At 38.6% G+C, this 22310-nt stretch overlaps 1 protein-coding gene across 2 annotated transcripts in view; it reads right to left on the reverse strand.

Annotated features, from left to right (window-relative positions):
• The window catches only part of SLC22A16 (solute carrier family 22 member 16), a 52384-nt gene continuing 30074 nt past the window's right edge, over window positions 1-22310 (reverse strand). The window contains exons 2-9 of one of the 2 annotated variants that reach the window (XM_032787293.2): window positions 21832-21883; window positions 16301-16777; window positions 13056-13173; window positions 10002-10551; window positions 8532-8659; window positions 8023-8132; window positions 7439-7538; window positions 1-972 (exon numbers count right to left, since the gene is read on the reverse strand). In XM_032787293.2, coding sequence (XP_032643184.1) covers window positions 760-972; window positions 7439-7538; window positions 8023-8132; window positions 8532-8659; window positions 10002-10551; window positions 13056-13173; window positions 16301-16701 — 1620 coding nt within the window. In that variant the 5' untranslated portion in view covers window positions 16702-16777; window positions 21832-21883 and the 3' untranslated portion in view covers window positions 1-759. The remainder of the gene's footprint in view (window positions 973-7438; window positions 7539-8022; window positions 8133-8531; window positions 8660-10001; window positions 10552-13055; window positions 13174-16300; window positions 16778-21831; window positions 21884-22310) is intronic. The other variant, XM_032787292.2, reaches the window with a different exon arrangement.

The raw sequence follows: 22310 nt of genomic DNA on the forward strand, positions 1-22310 counted from the left end.
TGCACAGAAATGACCATTTAATGTAACAGTCTGGAATGAATAAGGTTTTCAAAAATACCAGATTTTATCTGTATACACAGACTTTACTGATACTGCAACAGAGTCCCAAAGCAGTTCTCTCTAAATCAACAAAAAATACATTTGACATTAAACAAAAATGAACAGTATTCATACTATTTGCACATTCTGCAAATTGAAGATGATTTTTTTGTCAGAAGGTGTTGCATAGAATATTTTCATTTTTAGCAATGGTAGTCTCTCCAGAAGAAAGTGTGAAAAACAGAACTCCTTCTGTTTAACCTCTCACGGTAATTAAGAGCCTTTTCTGTTGAATGAGTAGTGTGTGCTTGAGTTTACCATATTAATAAGTTACAAGTCTGTGTCTGTCAGTTGTAATATGGCAATTATTGACAGCAGATTTCATAATGAGATTACCAGCACAGCTGCAGAAAATCTAAAGCAGTGAAAGGAAATATGTGAATCCGGGAAAATCTGGTATCTTCCAAATGAATAATAAAATCACTCCAACTAGTCAAAGCAAATGAACCAGATTTATAAAAGTATGATTAAGTTTGAGAATGGCTCTAAAAATCCTTTCAATTTTTCTACCAGATCTTTTAATATTTGGCCTTTAGAAAAGGCAAGATTGCATACAAATTAAGAAACGCGTGCATTAAAAACATGGTCAGGTTGCTCTAATCAAATGGTCTTATAGAATTAATGAGGATTAAAACAGGTGACAGCAATCTTGCTGTTGCTTTATTCATCAGTGCCGTGTGACTCTTGGCTATGCATCTCTAGCTTTTCTAACACTGCACCACTCTGTGCTGGGGGTGATTTTCTCAAACAGCTGTTCTTGTTTGTTCCCAGTTCTGCAGCTTCCGCCAAAGTATTAGTCAATGGTTTTCCAAGAGTTTCTGGGAGCATTAATGTTAGCATTCCACTCAGAAAGGCCATGATTCCAACAAGCAACTGGAAGAAAGAAACAATTAAATGTAACGGATAAACATGTCTTTGGGTTCATGGAAAACATTGGTCTTGCTTGCGAAGATACTTTTAAAATTTGGGTACATAGTGAACTTCAATGAAAACCAAAGATCAAAAGTCTTAAATGGTCCCTGCTGCAATCGCTAAAAATAAAACAAAACAAAACTAAATACATAAATAAATGACATTGTCCAGCAAAGTTAACAGACCAAGTAAAATGTTTTACACAACGAGCTAAATACAGCTCCAGTGTAAGCAGGAACAACTTTGCAGAAGTGAATAGAATGCATGCAACTTCATTGAAAACCTATTTTCTTCAGCTGATAGTAATTTTAAAAGTAATTGTAAGATTAAATGTAAAATGAATTTAATCATTTTTATTGGACTACGACTTCCCTGCTGTCACACAGAGGGGGGAAAAGAAGTTGTAGACCTGGCTCTTCGTCTACCTACTCTACCCATCATCATAGTATTTGGGCACCTTTCTCCAATGCAAGCTGTAGGTCAGGATCTCTTAACTGTGATCATAGAGATCCTGACGAAAGAAAGCACTTAAGTATGTACTTAAGCTTCTTCCTGCATAGGAATGGACTTATGTGCTGTTCTGAATAGGAAAGATGTCCTGAGTCAGAGAGAGAAAGCTGACGGGGGCCCGGCTTCTAACTGACCCATGCATCGCGTCTATGATCTGGGTATGTGCACTGTGATTTCAGAGAGTACTATTATCATCATCATCTTATTGTGGTGGTAGCAGCCAAAGACTACAGTCAGGATCGGGATCCACTGTGCTAAGTGCACACATGCAGGAAGATGCCGTCCCAAAGAGCAATAGATGGTTTCCCATCAATTTGTTGCTCTGGATCAGTGGTTTTCAACCTTTTTTCATTTGGAGACCCCTAACACTTTCTGAATGGAGGGGTAGACCCCTGTGGAAATTCAACCTGTGGTCTGCAGACTCCCACCATAGAAGTCTTAGACTGAAAACTGACTGAACAGAATTCAACTATAAATGTTGCAGGTGCTCAGCCTGGCATTTGATGCAGTCTGAGAAAGGGTGCTGAACTGTGGGCTTCTATGACAACAACAATACTTCCAGGTTCTGACCTGTAGGTGGCAGAATTCATATACTGTACTTTTGATCCATCAGAAAAATGGAGTGCCTCTTCTTGGATCTGAATCTTTATTTTCATAGTCACCTTTCATAGTCCCCTGAGACAGTCTGTAGACCTCCCAGGCGTCTGTGGACCACAGGTTGAAAACCACTGCTCTGGACAAATCGGTAATTTCAAAAATTCTTCCTTGTTTTCTCTTTTCTTTAATTGTTATTGTTCAATAAGAATGATAATACTTAGCAATTAACATCTTCAAAGCACTGTACAGGCATTAATACACTAATCTTCAATCTTATCCCATTATTCTTCCTGTGCTCTCACTCTACTTCTCAGTAAATACATGTCTTTAATACACCATTTCTGGCAGGCTTCTTTTTCCGTTTTACAACTGTTACGCAGTGCATTTTGATACTGTGATATCCTCATCTTGCTCTGTACTGATCCCAAGCTCTGATCCATTTTGTTTAATAACTTTCCCTCTGAACGTGAGAGAGAACATATGAAATGGCTGTGGCTATGACTTTCATAACACAGCACTTCAGACAGATATGGGCACACTGCCAGGCAACCATCACCTAATTCTAAATGAAAATAGCTCTTTGGAAGTCAGAAAGGAGATTTCAAAATTGAAGTCTCAGCAGTAACTTGACCAGAGTTATTTTCAGTTAGAAACACCAAGCTGTGTATGATCCCCCAGGGCCAGAGCCACCAATTGTCTTAAGCAATCCTCTGCGAGAAGTAGAATTACCTCTGTTTCAAACACTTTCTCTCTTACACTCACATTAAGTGCAGAAGCTAAAAGAGTAAAAAACTAAGCAAAATACTGTTGAATGCTATGTACTACAATGAAAGTAAAACTGTTACATTTCTACAGTGAAGAATTAGAAAAGATGGCTAACATTACTACTACAGCAGGAATGAATGCCAGACTGGAGTAGGTCTCTGCAGGCAGGTATACAGTTATAGGAGGGATATGAGTGAAGTGATTATTTCAAGGGGAGGATTAATTGTATACACTAACTGCTAGATTCCATCTTTGATATTTTTCAATATTTTCCTTGAAAAGAGCTGTCAGCTCCCTCATTTTTTCTGCCATCATAATGTTACTGTTATACCACAAATTCTGAGAAAAAACAACACAATCTGTAAAATCATCCAATGGATGCTTTTGAAGCTGGAAATTGTTCACTTATCCTGTAGTCAACTGTCCACAGTTAGAGTCATTCTGACCTGTGTTGCCACATTGACTGTGTGGAAATCTCCACACACTGCCTCTGTTTAGACCTTGCCTTTAAACTCTTAGGTGGAATTTCCAAAAGTGCTCAGGTTTGGCCTTTTCCTGGTCACACTGACGTCAATGGTAAAATTTCTAGGTCCTAATTCTCATCTGCACTAAGGCTCCTTTACACAGTGCAAAGGGCTGAAAGTGTGTGTAAATGAAACGTACTCCCACTTTAAAGCATCTTTACAATACCACTGTGGTGCAAAAGAGTCTTAGTATAAATGCAAATCAGGCTCCCGTCATTTCAGTGGGAACAGGAGTAGGCCAGTGTTGAATGCTTTTTTAAATCCCTCTGTACTGTTCCAGTTAGTCTCCAATTCATTCTGAATCATACTCACCCTCCTCTCCCCGCCATTAAGCACACCTATCCAGAGGTGGATTAAGATTTATTGGGGCCCTGGACACAATGAACATCGGACTCCCCTGACATCCCACCATGGAGCCCCGCCCCCTGCTCCTCCCCTTCCCCCCCCCATGGCCTTGCCTCAAGTCAAGCCATGGTAAAAGCCACCCAAGGACCCTGGGCTGCTGTGGGGAGCTCTGGACCCTCCACCTGTCCTGGATGGCATGCTGGGGGGGCAGGGACATGGGCTGGAGGCTGCTCTTGGGCACCCCAACTTCTTGTTGTGAATAAATTGTTTGGTTTTGAATTAATAACCCTGCTGATACTTGTAACAGTTTTAGAACCTGAGTTTCAGGTGAGTGAGTGTGGACAGCTGTAGCTGTCTGCACACAAGTCAGCATTATGCCAGAGAACTCTGCCTAAGTGCCAGATATTGTAATAGCTGAGACATGAGGTTTTCTATTAAAACAGTATTGTCTATTGGTAAGAGTTGGAGACTTGCAGGCTAGACTTTTGAGTTTTCTAACTAGCAATGATACTTGATTCACTTTGTGCTTGACCGTAGGCAATTCACTTAACCTCTGTGTGTTTTACTATACCCATGTGAAACATGGGGGAAGAAGAGTTGCTGGGAGGGGGCAGCTCCACTCAGGAGGGAGGGGGGAAGGAGAGAGGCTGGTGGGGGCAGTTCTGCACAGGAGGGAGGGAGGTTGGGGCTGTGGGGTGGCTTGGCAGGAGGGAACATGCTCATTCTACAACTCCTGTGTCTGGTCTAGCCAGGGGGCAGAGCCTCAGGAGGAAAAGGATGAGGAGGAATAGGGCAGTAGGGCCCTGGGGGCAGAGAGGAGGAGCGGGAGTGAGGTGGAGTTCCGATGATCCTGCTGAGGCCCCCGAAATGGCCAGGTCCCCTGGACATAAGCCCCATGGGCCTATACACTAATCTGCCCCTGCATGTATCTATTCCCCATCTAACTGTAACTACTGTACAAGCATAATTACTTCCTCTTTACTATCTTTTACTGTCAGCTATTTACCCTATTCCATCCTCATGCGGCAGTTTCCTTTACCGATATGAGAGCTGCTGTACCCAGAGCTGTAAAACATTCTCTTCCTATAAAGTATTTTTGAGGTATTTCCTAGAATGGATAAAATAGAAAAATAAATTGGATGATATTGGATTTATGATTAATGAATTGATATTTAAAATGTCATCTAAATGGCAAGCTGTAGAACTGTTTATTATTTAAGTAACTGTTATTTGTTCCAAATTATTGGGGGGAGGGGCTACATATGGTGCTGTTTTAAACCAGTGAGAGTGCATTGGGAGGGGTTAGTGCACAATCTGGCCTTTTACTTATTCATAATAAATGTTTTAAGCCTTTGTGTGTATTGTTTTTATTCATATAATGCAGGGATCGGTGATATGTCTCATACATATTATATACCTTAAATAATTTACAATGACTATGGAATAAAAATCTATTAGTTATGTGCATAAACACTTTTACTAACTAAGTTCTCTTGATGTTCATGACACTAGAGCACAAGCTTAAGTGCTTTACTGAACTGGGGCACTAATTTAAACCCACACATTCTCTACAATGTGTGGCATGAACAAGAGAACTGCAGGTATTTCAAGATTTAGTGGCATTCTTTGGGACGGTTTGCATTACTCTTGGGAGACAGAGTCACTAATGAGTTATGGTGAAAATGAGTAGCAATAAAAAAACTTAACAGAATATAGGATGTGTGGCATAAACAGTATACTGTATCAACATAACCTATGTCAGTCTATTAAAATATCTATTTTGTTCAAATTTTATGCAAAGATGTGCGTTAGCGAGACCTTTCATGATAAGCGTCAGCCCAAGGCCAAGTTTTTAGTGAACTTACAAATGCTTGATGGTAGAAGTTTGTTATGAAAACACACATTTACAGTCACTACTGTAACAAAGTTTCACACTGTGAGTGTTTTTAGTGTATTGAGAGTTGTCCATATTTGCAGTGCCACTTACAGTGTTGTCAAATGTTTAAACTTTCCCCCAGTTGTTTTAACTGCAGGAGTTCTGAACAGATAAACCTTATCACTGCTAGTGTAAAGAGGGAGAACAGTCTCCTTTGTCTCCATGATTACTGTGCTCTTCAGATTTTGTTTTTCCATGTATTTTCTGGGTTCATTTCTTTGGTGTGATGAGTGCTTGCTAAGAAATTTATTCATTCATTCCTTCCTTCCTACTCTGCTTTCCCACCATCACAAAGGAATCCTAAAACACTGAACATAGGTTACTTACATAATGGGCCAAGTTTTCAGACAGTCTCTCAAACCAGTCTCCAGCATTCACAAATGTAGATTTTATATTTTTAAAACCAAATGGACACTACTCTACCTTTGTAGGAAAACCCAACTGTGTGTGTGCAAAAACAGAAACACAGGAAGAGAGGTTGAAAATTGAGGCCAATACACTTTCACCTTCTTTACCTCTGTAATTTACATACAAGCTGTGATATTAAAGGTGAGTTGTAAAGTTTTTTCAAAGTAGTAAAAAAGTAAAATAAGCTCATTATAAACCTTATATTGAGGAGTTAAACTGATAACCATTTATGTATATGAACCTAAACTTACCCCTTCTGAAAAAGCAAGATTGAGCAACTGTAGAATTTCTGAGCAGCACACATAATAGATTTCATAAAGAGAATAGGGGATAACTTATATGCATTGAATATAACTATACTGTTAAAAATATTTTGAACAAAATGAACTCCAAAATCCACATAATTCTAAGGAAGTGCCCAATTTTTCTACAAAGTAACTGCCCTATCTCATCTTCATGGGACAGTTAAAGTTACAGATGACTGTTGGATCGCATGATGGAATGAGGTTGCAGACACCTACAAAAAGATGATGTCTCTTGAATCCAAGGTTTATTGATGGTCAGAGTCCTAATGAGCATCATGATAGCATCACTTTCTTCTGTAGTCACCTCTTGAGTTATTTCTCATCTGGTTATACTCTGACTACCCCATCTATGCCATCTCCTCAACATCTCACTGCCCCACTATTCGGCTGCTTCTGTCCTTATTCTTTTTAGCACTCCATATGAGGAGGATGTTTTGATCATAGTTAGGCTGGTGGTCCATGAAAGCTTAGATTTGCTAGGCTTGTTCTCCATAGAGAGGGCTCCAGTTCCTCTCATGTGATCTAACATGGCCATCTATGCTTCACTTGACTGATAGAGATGGAGGATCTTGTCGTCATCAGCAGGATTTAATGTTTGCTCCCTCCCCCATCATCCGTATTAGGTTATTCTGCTTCTTCAAAAGGAGATTGAGCAACTGTCTTTTCTCATTGCCATCAATCAAGATCTTGACTAAATACAACACTTGCAATTTAGGAATGAGACACTTACTCCAAATTAAATGAATGATACAGTACATCTTCATACAAAAGATAGTTACAATTTTATACCAGTATTCAATGCATACAAGATGTCTTCTTTAAAGTGCCTGTAATATCAACTGTTCAGAAAATTCAGTGCCTCAGAGGCTCACTCCTGAGTTCAGATTTGTATTCTTAAAAATAGATCATTTAAATTCTGTTTTTTAGCTAAGAATGAGAATATTTAACTCACTTTCCTTTTGAACATATCTGCACTTCAACTTTAAATCTCAGTAAAATGGATAACAATTTTTTTGACTATCAAAACAAACACGTACCTGTGGCATGAAGATCCATACACTAGTCAGGTAAACACAAAAAGGAGCAACTATGCTCCCTACACGACACATCATGCTCCCACTTCCGACAGCAAGTGACCTGGAGGTAAGACAAGACAACACAAGGCCCAATGAGAGTGACATCAGATATACATAGAAATTGGTTTGAAATGCACAGATGCTTATAAAAATATAGTTATGCTAATCTAAATTTATCTTAGAGTGAACTTGGTTGCTTACAAAAATAGAATAAGAAGTATATTGAACATTCAGTATAAATCATATTCTTAATGCCCATGAACATTCAGAAAAAGGGAACTGAATACTAAGAATACGGAGGATTTTTCTTGTACCTCAGTGGAACCAGTACATGTAGAGAGGAACAGAAAATAAATGCATTTACTGCAGAGCCAAAACCAGAGAATTCTGTAACAAAAAAGAGACTGATCCTACACTAGCAAAGTCACTTGGAGCACTGCCATTGACTTCAGTGGGTACAGGATTTGGCCCCAAAAGCATAACAAATGAAAGGAAGAAATAGCAAAATCATGAAAAAATTTGGCAAATTATTTTAAAGTTCTTACCGTACAACTGTTGGATACAGTTCTGCCGTGTAAAGGTAAATGAGGCCAAATGCAACACCAATTGCAAATTTTCCAGCCATATTTGCTAAGACAGATAATATACTGAAATCCTATTCAAAGAGAGTACAAATATATAAAGAACAACAAAACTTCACCATTCCAAATTTAATGCCATTCATTTATTTTGAAATATTTAGACCGTAAACTGTGATGTTTCTGTAAAGAGAGAGCAATACTTATTCCATACTTTCCTGATTATTTCCACTAATAAATAATGGCTGTAGGTGGTTTTGTTTACTAATCAGCTTATTTCCAACCCTTTGTTTAATTAAGAGCTAGAAATGCTAGTTTGGAATCCTTAACAGAAATATGGAAAATCTATTGTAAAATAAATCCAGCTTCATTTCTAAACTACATTTAATCAATCTCAGGCCTTAGAAAGAGATGTTGCATTAACATATCTCGGATTCCCCACAATATAAGTACATTTTAAATGTTAAGTGACTAACCTGAGGGATCAGCATAATCAAAGCACAGATCACTGCACTTGATATAAGAAATGGAGTCAATGTGTTTCTCCTTCCCAGTTTGTCCATCCCAATGCAAGCAACGACATACGCAGGAAGCTCCACAGCACCTGTCATTATGAATTTATCTGGTTTTAATCCATGATAATATGATGCCAAATACACTTAAAAATAATTCTGATTTCCTTTTTATGAGCATTTAGTCAGTCTAGTGGTTAAACTGGTTTTAAAAGATATAGGCATTAGGTGAAAGATGTATTTCACAAATATTTTGTGATAAACCCTCTGGTGGCAAAAATGTCAGTGGAGGGCTTACACTGGCATAAATGTGGTGGTGGGGAATAAGAAATCCATCAGGGAAAGAGGCTATAAGGCACAAGGCAGCTGCAGCTGCCTTTATGATGGGGAGATATATCTGCACAGGCCTGTCTACACTGCAATAAAAAACCCACAGCCCCTTGGGCTAAGGGGCAGTTTAACTGCAATGTAGATGTCAGCCTCAGGCTGGAGCCCGGGCTCTTGGACCCTAGGAGGTGGGTCACAGAATACAAAGAAAATGTCTTTGAAATTTGCTAACAGTGATTTATTTACAGTACTGTATCATAACAGTTATTTTAGCAACATTAGCATCCTATTCTCAACACAACATTCAAGTTACTAACATGTAATAATACACGGCAACTTAAAATTAATTCACTAGTATTCCAATCCTTCACAGTGCTTATGAGCACACGAATAGTCACATCGACTTTATTGCGATTACTCATATGCTTAAAGCTAGCATGTGCTTAAGTCCTTTACAGGACTGGAGCCTGATCCAAAGGTCACCAAACTCCATGGGAATCTTTCCAGTGACCTTAAATAGACTTTAGATCAGGCCCCATTATGTGCTGACCAAATTTTATCAAGAGAAAATTTGCAACCACGTTAAATTAAAGACTAACTTGAAGAAACATTGACCCTTAGATTTAAAAGACACATTTTTAACAAACTTAAAAATTATGAGCTTAGTGTTACCAGTATTATCTAATATTATTATAACTAAAAAAATGAGTAAAGAAAATCTCTTTTTCTCAGTTTGTTTACTTGGATAGTATTTAATCAATTTAATAGTTTCCCCTGTACTGTTAGTCAATTTTCCCTGTTTGTGTGGTTCTTTCACAGAACAACCAGGTAGAGAGAAAAATTAAAAAAAATAGGAAAATGTGGTTTTATAAGCAGAAAAATTGGCAGGAGAAGTCAAGGACAATATAGTACCTTAACATATTCTAAGCTTGCTTTTGTAAAATAACTACATTTCAAGTTGACAAGAATTAAATCTGCAATTTTAAATGGGGTTGGTGATGGTACAGGTAATTGAAGGTCAGGAAACTGACTGTTAGCTCTTTAGACATTTATAATTTATAAGTTCTAGTTCTGTCATAAGCAGAATAAAATATATCAGATATTTACCTATGAGAAATAGATTTAAATATTCATTGCCTCCAAGATTGACGGAACTCAGGGAGAATACATAGTATCCTAGACTCCCAGTGAACCAAATCAGCCAGATTGTAATGGTCCTTCTTGCAATGTGCCAGTTATAAAACAGATCTAAGATGCTGTGCTTCTTCGCTGTAGAAATGTCATTACCACCTGTTCTGTAACAGACTAGATCATCTTGTTGGACTGAACACAGTTCAGAGATTTTACAAGGAGTGCTTACTTTATTCCACCTCACCATTATATTAACTACTTTTTGTGCTTCTTCGTATCTTCCCTCTGACAGTAGCCAGAAAGGTGTCTCTGGGAGCAGCCAGCAGCACAAGACAAAGGGGAGAGTTGTTACGGAAAGGAATATCTGATAGATCCACCAGGTCCGCACCAAAAATCCCACCAGTGCCACAACCATGATTCCCACAGCAAAAAAAGCATGGACATGCATGGATGCCCATGTTCGAGCTTTAATGCCAACATATTCTGTCACATAAACAAAAACCACAACCAGATAGCCACTTGAAACCTGAGGGGGGAAAAAACAGAGAAAACCTTATGTCTATTCCATTTGAGTGACAACACCAAAAACAGATGGCTAATACTTCCATGTTTGTTTATGCTGGAAGTCTTAGAAGCCCCCTAACTTGCCCTGTATTGAAATATGATGAGAGCAAGCAACAGTAATCCTGAAAAAAAACAAATCAACATTTGGCAAAACTAATTTCAGAACTGTAAAATATCAGGTCATGATTTTCAGAAATGGCTAGTGACTTTGGATACCTTTGTGGGTAACATCTTTTTAAAAAGCCTTTAAAAATCAGGCCCCTTGAAGGTGAAACAAGTTGGACACTAGAAAAACTGAAGCACCCAAAACCAATAGCAATTCTGAAAATCTTGGCTTTAGTTTTAGACATAATAACCTGCATACTACAGAACTGCATATTTCAAAATAATGAAATTCCACCCCTTGGTATATTACCCTGTGTAACAAAGTTCTGTCCTTGACTCCATGGTTTCTGCATTTCCTGGCAGATTTCTGCTAGCCTCAGAGGCTCACTGGGACCCTCCACATAGCCCTTCTATCTCTAGAGGCAAGGGTCACAGCTTACAGGGCCATTTTCATCATAAGCCAACAACAGAGGTGAGGAGAACCAATCCTCCCTCACACAGTCTCTGTTATCTCTCAGTCTCAGTGATTAATCAGGGAGGGGAGGGGGCAGCCCAGGCCCACCCTCTACTCCAGGCTCCAGCCCAGGGACCCTAAAATTAGCAGCCATGGTAGCTGACTTTTTGGAAATACGACATGTACAATTCCCTGGGCCACTTCCCCATAGTAGCCCTTACTCAATATCTCCTTCACCATTACCTCAGGGCCTCCTTCCTTACACCATATATGGATTCATACTGTTTCATTCCTCCAACAACACAGCTCCCTCCTATAGCTCCTGACACTCACACCTCACTGAGGAGCTGGGAGGCTTTTAACTAGTTCCAACCAGCCCTTGATTGGCTTCGAGTGTCCCAATCAACCTAGCTGTCTCCACTGCCTTCTAGAAGGATCTTAATTGGCCCAGGTGTCTTGATTAACCTGGAGCAACTGCCATTTGGTTACCATGGTACCAAGGATTTGTTCAGCCTGGGGCTAACATACCTGGTCCTCACTACTTTACTGTAGCCCTCTGGCCTTGCCCCATCACACCTGTTAAATCATATTTTACAAAGTTGAAAGAGAATTTTCCTTACACTTCTATAAGCTCCCATAAGTTTTCTAACCATACTAATGTTCTGCATTAAAGTATTTATTTAGTGAATGTACTTATTTCTATTTCTCTGGCACATATTTGGTGCTTTAGACATCTGAAAGCTTTCGATTTTCTAATTGTGTGTTTTTAAAGATGCTTCCCATATATTTTGATTAACCAAATCTCCAGTTACAAAAATGCCAGTTAATAAGTTCCCATACAAAAGTGAAAAAATATATATGCATTATACTTAACAATCTAAATCATCCTTTAAGATCTGATCCCACACACAGCGAAGGTAATTGGAATGCCCTCATTGATTTCAATGGTGTAAGATTAGGGTTTTTAAGCCCCAGTCCTGGAAGTGGATCCCTGTGGCCAGATACTTAGGCCTCTGCAGAGCTTCAGTGAGTTCAGTGGGACTCTGTGCCCATGCAGGATCTACTTGTTTGATCAGAGTCTTAATCTCTAGCACTTCCATTTATAAACCCCCTCAACCTCCCTCAAACCTCATCCAATGCCCAGAGAGACTCCTGTTGACATCACTGTCAGTGTTTAATTTGTATTGAAAGAGATGCTGGGGCTCAAGCAATTTTTTACATTCATAACTGATTAAGCAAGCCCAGAGGCACCAGGGCTATGAACTGCCAAGCCCACAAAAAGTATATAAGGTAGCAATTTGAAATTGATTGCTAAAAAATTAAATATGCTGACCTACACACAAGTATAGTAGAAGCTTTTAGAATGTTTACCAAGCCTATCTGTTTACACATATATCCAGTATTTTAGATGTAGTTTAAAAGACAGAAAAGATGCACATCAGAAAAAAGGGCAACTATCCCCTATCCATGAACATAGCTGAGGTAAAACCATGATTATATTTTAACAAAAATAAAGTCTATTTCTAGTAATACACCATAAATAACAATGCAATGCAACTGCAATGCAGGAAACAGAGTTTGCTACTCAAATTTTGTTTCTCACCTAACTACCAGTCTAGCTGGTGTTGAGATTGTGCTAAAAGAAGCATCGTCAGCCCTTGATGAAGGAAGCACCAAATATTGCTTCATATGCACCCTTTCTGGTTAAAACAAAGAGAAAGGGCACTGAGGGGGAAGAAGCAGCAGTGTTCGGATTCTCACTCCTTTGCTAAAGAGAGTGTTGTGGCAACACATGGGGCTTTTAAAAACTAGAGAAGGGACAGAATAGGGAGAAATTATGGAGGGCTTTCCTGAAGAACGTTAGGAAACTGCATTTAAAAAGAATTAGGATGAGCATCTATACTTACCGTAGCAAGGAGAAAACGTATGATCACAAAGCTGTAGTAGTCAAATGTGAACGCCACTGCAATGCCAAATAAAAACTGACCAGTGCTTGTGAACCACATTATATACCGTCTTCCCACTCTGCACATTACAATAAAAACATCACAATTATTTCTTATTACTAATCATGTTTATTATGAGAGTGCCTAAGGGCCAACCAAGAACATGACCCCATTGTGCTAGGCACTGTACAAACACAGAGCTGTAGAGGATCCCTGCCTCAAAGAGCTTATAATGGAGAGATATAAGATAGACACAAGGTGAGGGAAGGATAGAACAAACACACAGAGTGAACAATGGGGTGGCATGTGATAAATATTGTACTAAAAAGCAACTGCAACTTTGGAAACCTTATCAATAAGAATTATAGTAAATATGAAAAGTATCACTTGTGCTGTATTTAGGGCACTGCACTACCACAGTAGCCCCAGGTTTGATCTTAGCTCTGATATACTGTTCTCCAGGTGAGAGCAAAGCTTTTATTTTTTCTGTACCTATCACTGTGACCAATTTAAAAGTAGTACTGATGAAAGGGACCCCCACCTGACTTCCCATGACTGAAAGGAAGGTCTCCATAGAAAAGGGCACTATGTATGTTCATACTGAGCTTTACGTTTAACTTCTGCATCTGTAATTTGCCATTTTCCACAGATTTACTCCATTCTATTTCTCTCTTTCTTGAACATTTTAAGTAACAGCTACTGAACGTGTTCCAGCACAGGTTAGCATGCAATAACTCATGCTATCTCTTACCATCTCAAAATATAATGTGGGTTCCAATGAAAGATTTTTTACCTCAATTCTTCCGAATTATATGAAGATAAAATATCTAATAAATGGTAATCAGATACTTCCCCAGAATTCTCTGATTTCATAGGTGCACACACAAACTCACTACCAGGAATGCCCACCTATGTTAAATGTCACATATATAGTAAGTACATTAGCAGGAAAATAAAATTATGTGAAATGTTAGCTTCTTATTATAAATATTACAAGCCAGGTCTTAAATTATGTGTCATTCCTCATTCTGAAACAAAGGTCTTTAACATAAAAGGAATCCTAAATTTGTTTGTCAGGGTTCCATATCATCTCAGGTAGAAAACATGTTGATCTACCAGAACATTCTGTATATAAACAAATAACCAGAAGAAGTCAACACCAATAATTCAACTGAAGAGAAAACAAACTCTAACAGATATAAAAACCATTTATAGATTACCTCTGTCCTATTTTGTTTAACAATGTTCATTAATAAAGAGTACGTTTCAGGTGTCGACTAGATAAGGAACAGGCACTGTTTCATTTTTATTCTCTGACGTAGAGATGTATTATTTCTATCTTCAGCAGCAGCAGCTTTTGGAGATTTGGGTTTGGGGTTGGTTTTGGGTTTTTTGTACATGAATTTGGTACCACATTAAAATAATACTGGAATGTGAAGTCTTACAAAACAGATATAGCCTAGACAGCTGCACTGCAAATTTCCCTACAATGCCCTGCCAATGTGCTTCAACCCTGACCTAGGGTATGTCTACACTACAGACTTAAGTTGACCAGTGTTAGGTCAATTTAGAGCCGCCACCGCAGTAATTACTGCGGTGGTCTGTGTCCCTCCTTCTGTTGGTGGTGTGCATCCTCACCAGGATCGCTTCCACCAACTGAAGAGGGGCGGGGTCTTCACTCCCAGACAGAGTGGGGGAGCCAGGTGAGCACAGCTCTGCTGCGAGCAGGGAAATGGGGGCAGCTGGGCTCTAACTGCCTGGCTTTTTTTGTCAATTTCATGGCTCCAGCATTGAGCCCTGAAACTGACAAGACAGCCAACAGTGGATGTAAGTATTGCAGTGTCTGCACAGACACAGCGTTACCCTAACTACACCAGCCTAAGCCCTATGCCTCTCATGGAGCTGGCGTTATGATGTCCATGTAGTAGGGCACTTACACTGTCGGGAGCAAGACTGTAGTGTGTACACTGACATAATTAGGTCAATGTAAGCTGCCTTATGTTCACCTAACTATGTAGTGAAGACCAGACCTTGGAAAAATGGAGGAGGTAGTTGTCTTCATGCCCATTCAATACTTAATCTCTGCCAAAATTCTCAGCAGATATGCTAATTAGTTCTGCTGTGGTCATTCTTCTGCTGGGAACATCTGTTGACTGAAAACTGGACTGAAACTACCAACTTATTTCCCACCAGTCAAAAGCTGCCAGATAGTAATAACTTTCAGATGTAAAACTTTTTGTTGTAACTCCATAAAATACAATATGTTTATTCTCTTAAACAGCTGTCTAGAGCTCGAGCTAATCTAACTGAGATTTATGTCATTATCTGTGTCTGCATATTAACTGAAAATATTATAACTGATTTAAAGAGACGCTACCAGTTCAATTTAGGTTCTAAATTCAGGTTTTGTATTAAAGCTTTACAAAACTTTAGATTAAGAGAACCAATTTCATACTTTTATAAAATCCAACTGAAAAAATAAGCTCCTCTTTATGCACTTACATAATGTGTTAACAACTGAAATATTTCAGTATTATACTACTGCTGGAGGAAGTGAAACTGATGGCAAACTAAAGGGAAACTGATTGGTCTATTTTCTTCCTTCATACAGACTGGTAAACCAAGAATGGTGAAAATAGAGTAGATTTTTAGTTTTAGTCATACAGGCCAAATTCAAATCCCTAAGTCTTTGCATCAGTCCCATAAAGTAGTAGTAATGACAGAGGTCAGGAAATTTATTTTTTTAAAAAAATATTTTTAACCTTACAGCATAGGTTTAACTATTCATCACATCCATCATAAACATTTCTCTTTTTTATTATAAATAAGATGAGGAGAATGGGTAGAGGGAAAGGGGGAACTATGACCAGGGAAACTCACTATGACCCTGATCCTGCAGAAAGCTCTGTTTAGGTACAAGGTGCCACACATATGGGGTAGCTTGCTGGATCAGAGCCTACATATGATATAAAGCATGACATTTAAAAAAAAAATTCTATCAACAGTTTTTTAAAGTTTTCTGATAGAAAAACACAAATCATCGTATCAGAGAAAGATAAATATAAGCTATGTTGAAGAACACGTTAATAAAACGACAATTAGATTAAACTTCTTTTAAATTAATATCTCATATAAGAGCAAAGCATTTAGGCACATACAGAGTTATTGCACTCTTAAACTACAGTATTAAGAGGATGACACTGTACCTGTCAGCCATATCTCCAAAAATCACTGCTCCTAACAGGACTCCAAGCATGAATGTGGGCTGAGTTAATTTTGCAAGCCATTCTCGGTGACAGACCAAATCCCATTCTGTAACAATGGTGCTCTTCCATTTTGTTTGATCATAGATATATCCATCAGAACAAGAAAATACAGACTTGTTGCCACTATATTCATATGCAAGATACAAATTGCTCTCCCGCTTGGACCTGCTGCACTGATCAAGTTCCCAAATGTCTCCATTTTCCAGCTGGACCACAATGTAATCTTTTGTTGATGTCCACAGTGTCCAAATATCCTCTATTCTAGAACTGGAGGAACTGTTGAACAGTATACTAGTCACATTTCCAGGGACACTGCATACAAATTTAGGTGTAACAGCCATGAATACGGAAGCCAAGTAATGAATGCCACATGAGATAGCTTGAAAGACAGATGCAAAATAGACACATGCTTGGAATCTGTAATGAGAAAAAAAAACTTTGTAGGGAAAAATACCTGAGAGATTTCCATACATAAAAGAAAAAGACTACCAAAATTATTTAGTTGCTAATATCAATCTACTAATTTTTTTAAAATTTGTAAAAGGAGTCATAATTATCTATCTAGTGGTTTGTTCTGTAGCGGTTCTAAATTAATTAAACCTTGCAAGAGACCAAACCCTAGCAGAGTGCCACACAAGTAATGTTCTCAGTTCCCAAGAAATATCAGAGTATACTTTTGTGATGGGTTTCCTCTGGGGTGCCACCTGGAACTGGGGTACCACTGACTCTCCCCTGATCCATCAGCCTGGGCTCTCTCTTACACTGTACTGCTGTGACAAGCTGATAAGCCCTCCAGGCTCAGCCTGCACTTTCATCAGCATATATACAGGTACGGATACACCCAGCTGCAGTTACATGCAGGCAGGCTCTTTGACAGGCCCTGCATGGGAAGGCTTCAGCTAGGGCACCTCCTAGCTCCTCAGGCACACACCCCCTCTGGAGTATAAACTCAAAGTTATACGGTCTTGTACTGCACAGGGAACAGTACAGTATAAGATCATAAAATTCACTCCCTCCGTCAGTGTGGAGAGGAATATAAAATGGCTTCCTACCCCGAGTTATAATTTTCACGCACTGGTTTAGATAAAGCAAAAATAAATTTATTAACTACAAAAGTCTCACACACACACACACAGAGTCTCTTTCACACTCCCCTCCCAACACATACTTGTATTATTGTTATTCTTGGTATTTCCTGCAATGCATATATATTCTCTGTAATTTTATTCTTTCAAAGTGTTATTTTAGTGTTTTGACTGGTCTATGCATTTCATAATTTCTATTTCTCTTTCACTTAAATGTAATTCTCTGAGTAGTGAGTTTTAAATGCTAACCTGTCCTGGCTGGAGTAATTATCCCTATGGTAATTTTTAAAAAATATACATTATATCTAGGTTTTTGTGTTTCTACAGGTGGCGCATATAGGCAAATACCTTGATACATATAACAAAATTTATTCCACACATGGATGGAAAAAATTAGAGGGAACATTGCTGACCAGGATGGTGATAGTAACTGTGAAATGCTGAGGCAGATTAGAGAGGCTATAAAAACAAAAAAACCTCAATAGTAATGGGGGATTTCAACTATCCCCATATTGACTGGGTACACATCACCTCAGGACGAGATGCAGAGATAAAGTTTCTTGATAACTTAAATGACTGCTTCTTAGAGCAGCTAGTCCTGGAACCCACAAGAGGACAGGCAATTCTTGATTTAGTCCTAAATGGAGCACAGGATCTGGTCCAAGAGATGAATATAGCTGGACCGCTTGGTAATAGTGACCATAATATAATTAAATTTAACCTCCCTGTGGTGGGGAAAACACCACAGCAGCCCAACACTGTAGCATTTAATTTCAGAAAGGTGAACTACACAAAAATGAGGAAGGTAGTTAAACAGAACTTAAAAAAGTACAGTGCTAAAAGTGAAATCCCTGCAGCTGCATGGAAACTTTTTAAAGACACCACAATAGAGGTTCAACTTAAATTTATAACCCAAATTAAAAAACATAGTAAGAGAGCCAAAAAAGTGCCACCGTGGCTAAACAAAGTAAAAAAGGCAGTAAGAGACAAAAAGGCATCCTTTAAAAAGTGGCAGTTAAATCTGAGTGAGGAAAATAGAAATAAGCATAAATTCTGGCAAATGAAGTGTAAAAACAATTAGGAGGGCCAAAAAGGAATTTGAAGAAGAGCTAGACAAAGACTCAAAAAGTAATAGCAAAACATTTTTTTAAGTACATCAGAATCAGGAAGCCTGCTAAACAATCAGTGGAACCACAGGACAATTGAGGTGCTAAAGGAGCACTCAAGGATGATAAGACCATTGCGGAGAAACTAAATGAATAGTTTTCATTGGTCTTCATGGCTGAGGATGTGAGGGAGATCCCCAGACCTGGGCCACTCTTTTTAGGTGACAAATCTGAGGAACTGTTGCAGATTGAGGTGTCATAAGAGGAGTTTTGGGAACAAATTGATAAACTGAAGAGTAATAAGTCACCGGGACCAGATGGTATTCACCCAAGAGTTCTGAAGTAACTCAAATGTGAAATTGCAGAACTACTAACTGTAGTTTGTAACCTATCATTTAAATCAACATTTGTATCAAATGACTGGAGGATAGCTAATGTGATGCCAATTTTTAAAAAGGGCTCTAGACTAGAGGTGATTCCAGCAATTATAGGTTGGTAAGCCTGACTTCAGTACCAGGCAAACTGACTGAAACTATAGTAAAGAACAAAATTGTCAGACACATAGATGAATATAATTTGTTGGGGAAGAGTCAAGATGGTTTTGTAAAGGGAAATCATGCTTCACCAATCTACTAGAATTCTTTGAGGGGGGGGTCAACAAGCATGTGGACAAGGGGGATCCAGTGGACATAGTGTGCTTAGATTTTCAGAAATCCTTTGACAAGGTGCCGCACCAAAGGCTCTTATGCAAAGTAAGCTGTCATGGAATAAGAGGGAAGGTCCTCTCATGGATTGGTAACTGGTTAAAAGATAGGAAACAAAGGGTAGGAATAAATGGTCAGTTTTCAGAATTGAGAAAGGTAAACAGTGGTGTCCCTAGTGGTCTGTGCTGGGACCAGTCCTATTCAACATATTCATAAATGATCTGGAAAAAAAGGGGTAAAGAGTGAGGTGGCAAAATCTGCAGATGATACAAAATTACTCAAGATAGTTAAGTCCCAAGCAGACTGTGAAGAGCTACAAAAGGATCTCACAAAACTGGGTGACCGGGCAACAAAATGACAGATGGCATTCAATGTTGATACATGCAAAGTAATGCACATTGGAAAACATAATCCCAACTATACATATAAAATGATGGGGTCTAAATTAGCTGTTACCACTCAAGAAAGATCTTGGAATCATTGTAGACAGTTCTGTGAAAATATCCACTCAATGTGCAGCAATAGTCAAAAAAGCGAATGCTGGGAATCATTAAGAAAGGGTTAGATAATAAGACAGAAAATATCATATTGCCTCTATATAAATCCATGGTATGTCCACATCTTGAATACTGCCTGCAGATGTGGTCGCTCCATCTCAAAAAAGATATCTTGGACTTGGAAAAGGTTCAGAAAAGGGCAACAACAATGATTAGGGGCATCGAACAGCTGCCATATAAGTAGAAATTAATAACCCTGGGACTTTTCAGCTTGGAAAAGACACCTAAGGGGGGATATGATCGAGGTCTACAAAATCGTGACTGGTGTGGAGAAAGTAAATAAAAAAATGTTATTTACTCCTTCTCATAACTCAAGAACTCTGGGTCACCAAATGAAATTAATAGGCATCAGGTTTAAAATAAACAAAAAGCAAGCATTTTTTCAAAGAATGCACAGTCCACTTGTGGAAATCCTTGCCAGAGGATGTTGTGAAGGCCAAGACTACAACAGGATTCAAAAAAGAACTAGATAAGTTCATGGACGATAGGTCCATCAATGGCTGTTAGCCAAGATGGGCAGGGATGGTGTCTCTAGCCTCTATTTGCCAGAAGCTGGGAATTGGCAACAGCGGATGAATGATTACCTGTTCTGTTCATTCAACCTGGTCACCCTAGGAGAGAAGGAGCAGTGCAAGCTCAGACGAGAAATAATCACAGTAATAAAGATGCATTTTTGGACATTGCAGAGGGCATGACGCAACTCATCGGGTATGACCCAGATAAGCAGCAAAGCCAGGGAAAGGGGAAGGTACTCTGGCAGCCCTCTCAAAAAATAAGTGATGCCAACAGAAAATCTGGAGCTGATCCCCAGACCTGCTGCTTTTATGTTGTACTGGATGCCGTACTGAGTGAAGATCCCACCACCATCCTGCACGTGACAGTGGACATCTCGCAAGACCCAGAGGAGGGAACTTGGCAGTAGTTACTGAATACCCAATAACACCTTTTTTAGGAAGTAATCCTGCAAGCTGCTGAGCTTCCCCAACTCTCCCTGAACATGATGGGGCCTTAATGCTTCACAGGAAGTACTTAGCATTTCATAGAATTGGGCCCTTAAATTCTGTATCTGTAGCATTAACTTTATAATATTGTATCACAGCCGTCAATGCCTCTTTGTCTTCACTGCAATAAAAGTTTCTTTTTACATTATAACTATCTCAAAGTAAAATTTTAGTGGGGACAAGACACAAGTAGTTTTCATCTTGATATAGCTAGTTGAAATCAACCGTTTCCTCTTTCTGGGGTTGACCTTGACAAGCTTGACATTAAAAACTGGAGTGCCTTGTCTCCTCTAGGATTTTACTCTGAGATAGTTATCGATGTAAAAACACCGTTTTTTTCCCCCTATGAAGACATAGCTTATCTAAGTTACATATACTTACTTATGGTCTACATTTCATTTGACCTTTTTGCTAAGACTGCCAAAAAGGTTGTAAAAATGTTGGTATTATTTTGTACTCTGGGCACTTGTGCACCACGAAATACACTGAGGGCCACCAATTCTTACCATAAAGGCCTCTAAACCAGTGGTTCTCAAACAGGGATACGTGTACTCCTGGGTATGCAGAGATCTTCCAGGGGTTAATTCATCTAGATATTTGCCTAGTTTTACAACAGGATACATAAAAAGAACTAGCGAAGTCTGTACAAACTAAAATTTCATACAGATAATGACTTCAGAGTGCTCTATATACTATACATTGAAATATAAGTAAAATATTTATATGCCAATCAATTTATAATATGGTAAAAATGAGAAAGTAAGCAATTTTTCAATAATAATGTTCTGTAACACTTGTATTTCTATGTCTGATTTTGTAAGCAAATAGTTTTTAAGTGAGGTGCAACTTGGGGGTACTCAAGACAAATCAGACTCCTGAAAGAGGTACAGTAGTCTCGAAAAGTTTAGAGCCACTTCTCTCAACAACCACTGGATGGCAAAATTTTTGGTTACCACCAATCTGGGGGTAAATATAGACCAGTTACCCAAATCTTAAAGTCTCTGGATCCCAACCTTACCAATCTCCTGATCCATCCACTATCCTGACTATGCAGACTTCACATTTGGGTTCTGCAAATAGATGAGAATAATAATAATGATTATAAAAAAAAGATATGATAGCAGAGTTGTTTTTATTAAAACTGAAGTGGCTTGGATAATACATTGTAAAAAAATCCCTTTCCACTTACAAGAACCAGTTGTATCCAGTTTTAATTTAAACTCTCGAAAGATTGAGGGAATGAAAAATGACACAAATTTATATTTCAAGTAAATTTTTTATTGCTTTTTAAAGAGATAGATGCTGTTTTACAGGATAAAAAGACGACTGTGGAAAGGTTAAGGAACTGTAATTTATATAGTTTAAAGAAATAAGAAGAAGGGGAAATTTAATAGCACCATACACAGAAACAATAGCAAGGGAAGATTTATTCAAGGTTGCCCAAGGATGTATTACAAGAAGTTAACGACCTCAAACTAAAGAGGGGGACATCAAGAT

This window comes from Chelonoidis abingdonii, chromosome 3 (assembly GCF_003597395.2).
Source record: "Chelonoidis abingdonii isolate Lonesome George chromosome 3, CheloAbing_2.0, whole genome shotgun sequence".
NCBI lineage: Eukaryota > Metazoa > Chordata > Testudines > Testudinidae > Chelonoidis > Chelonoidis abingdonii.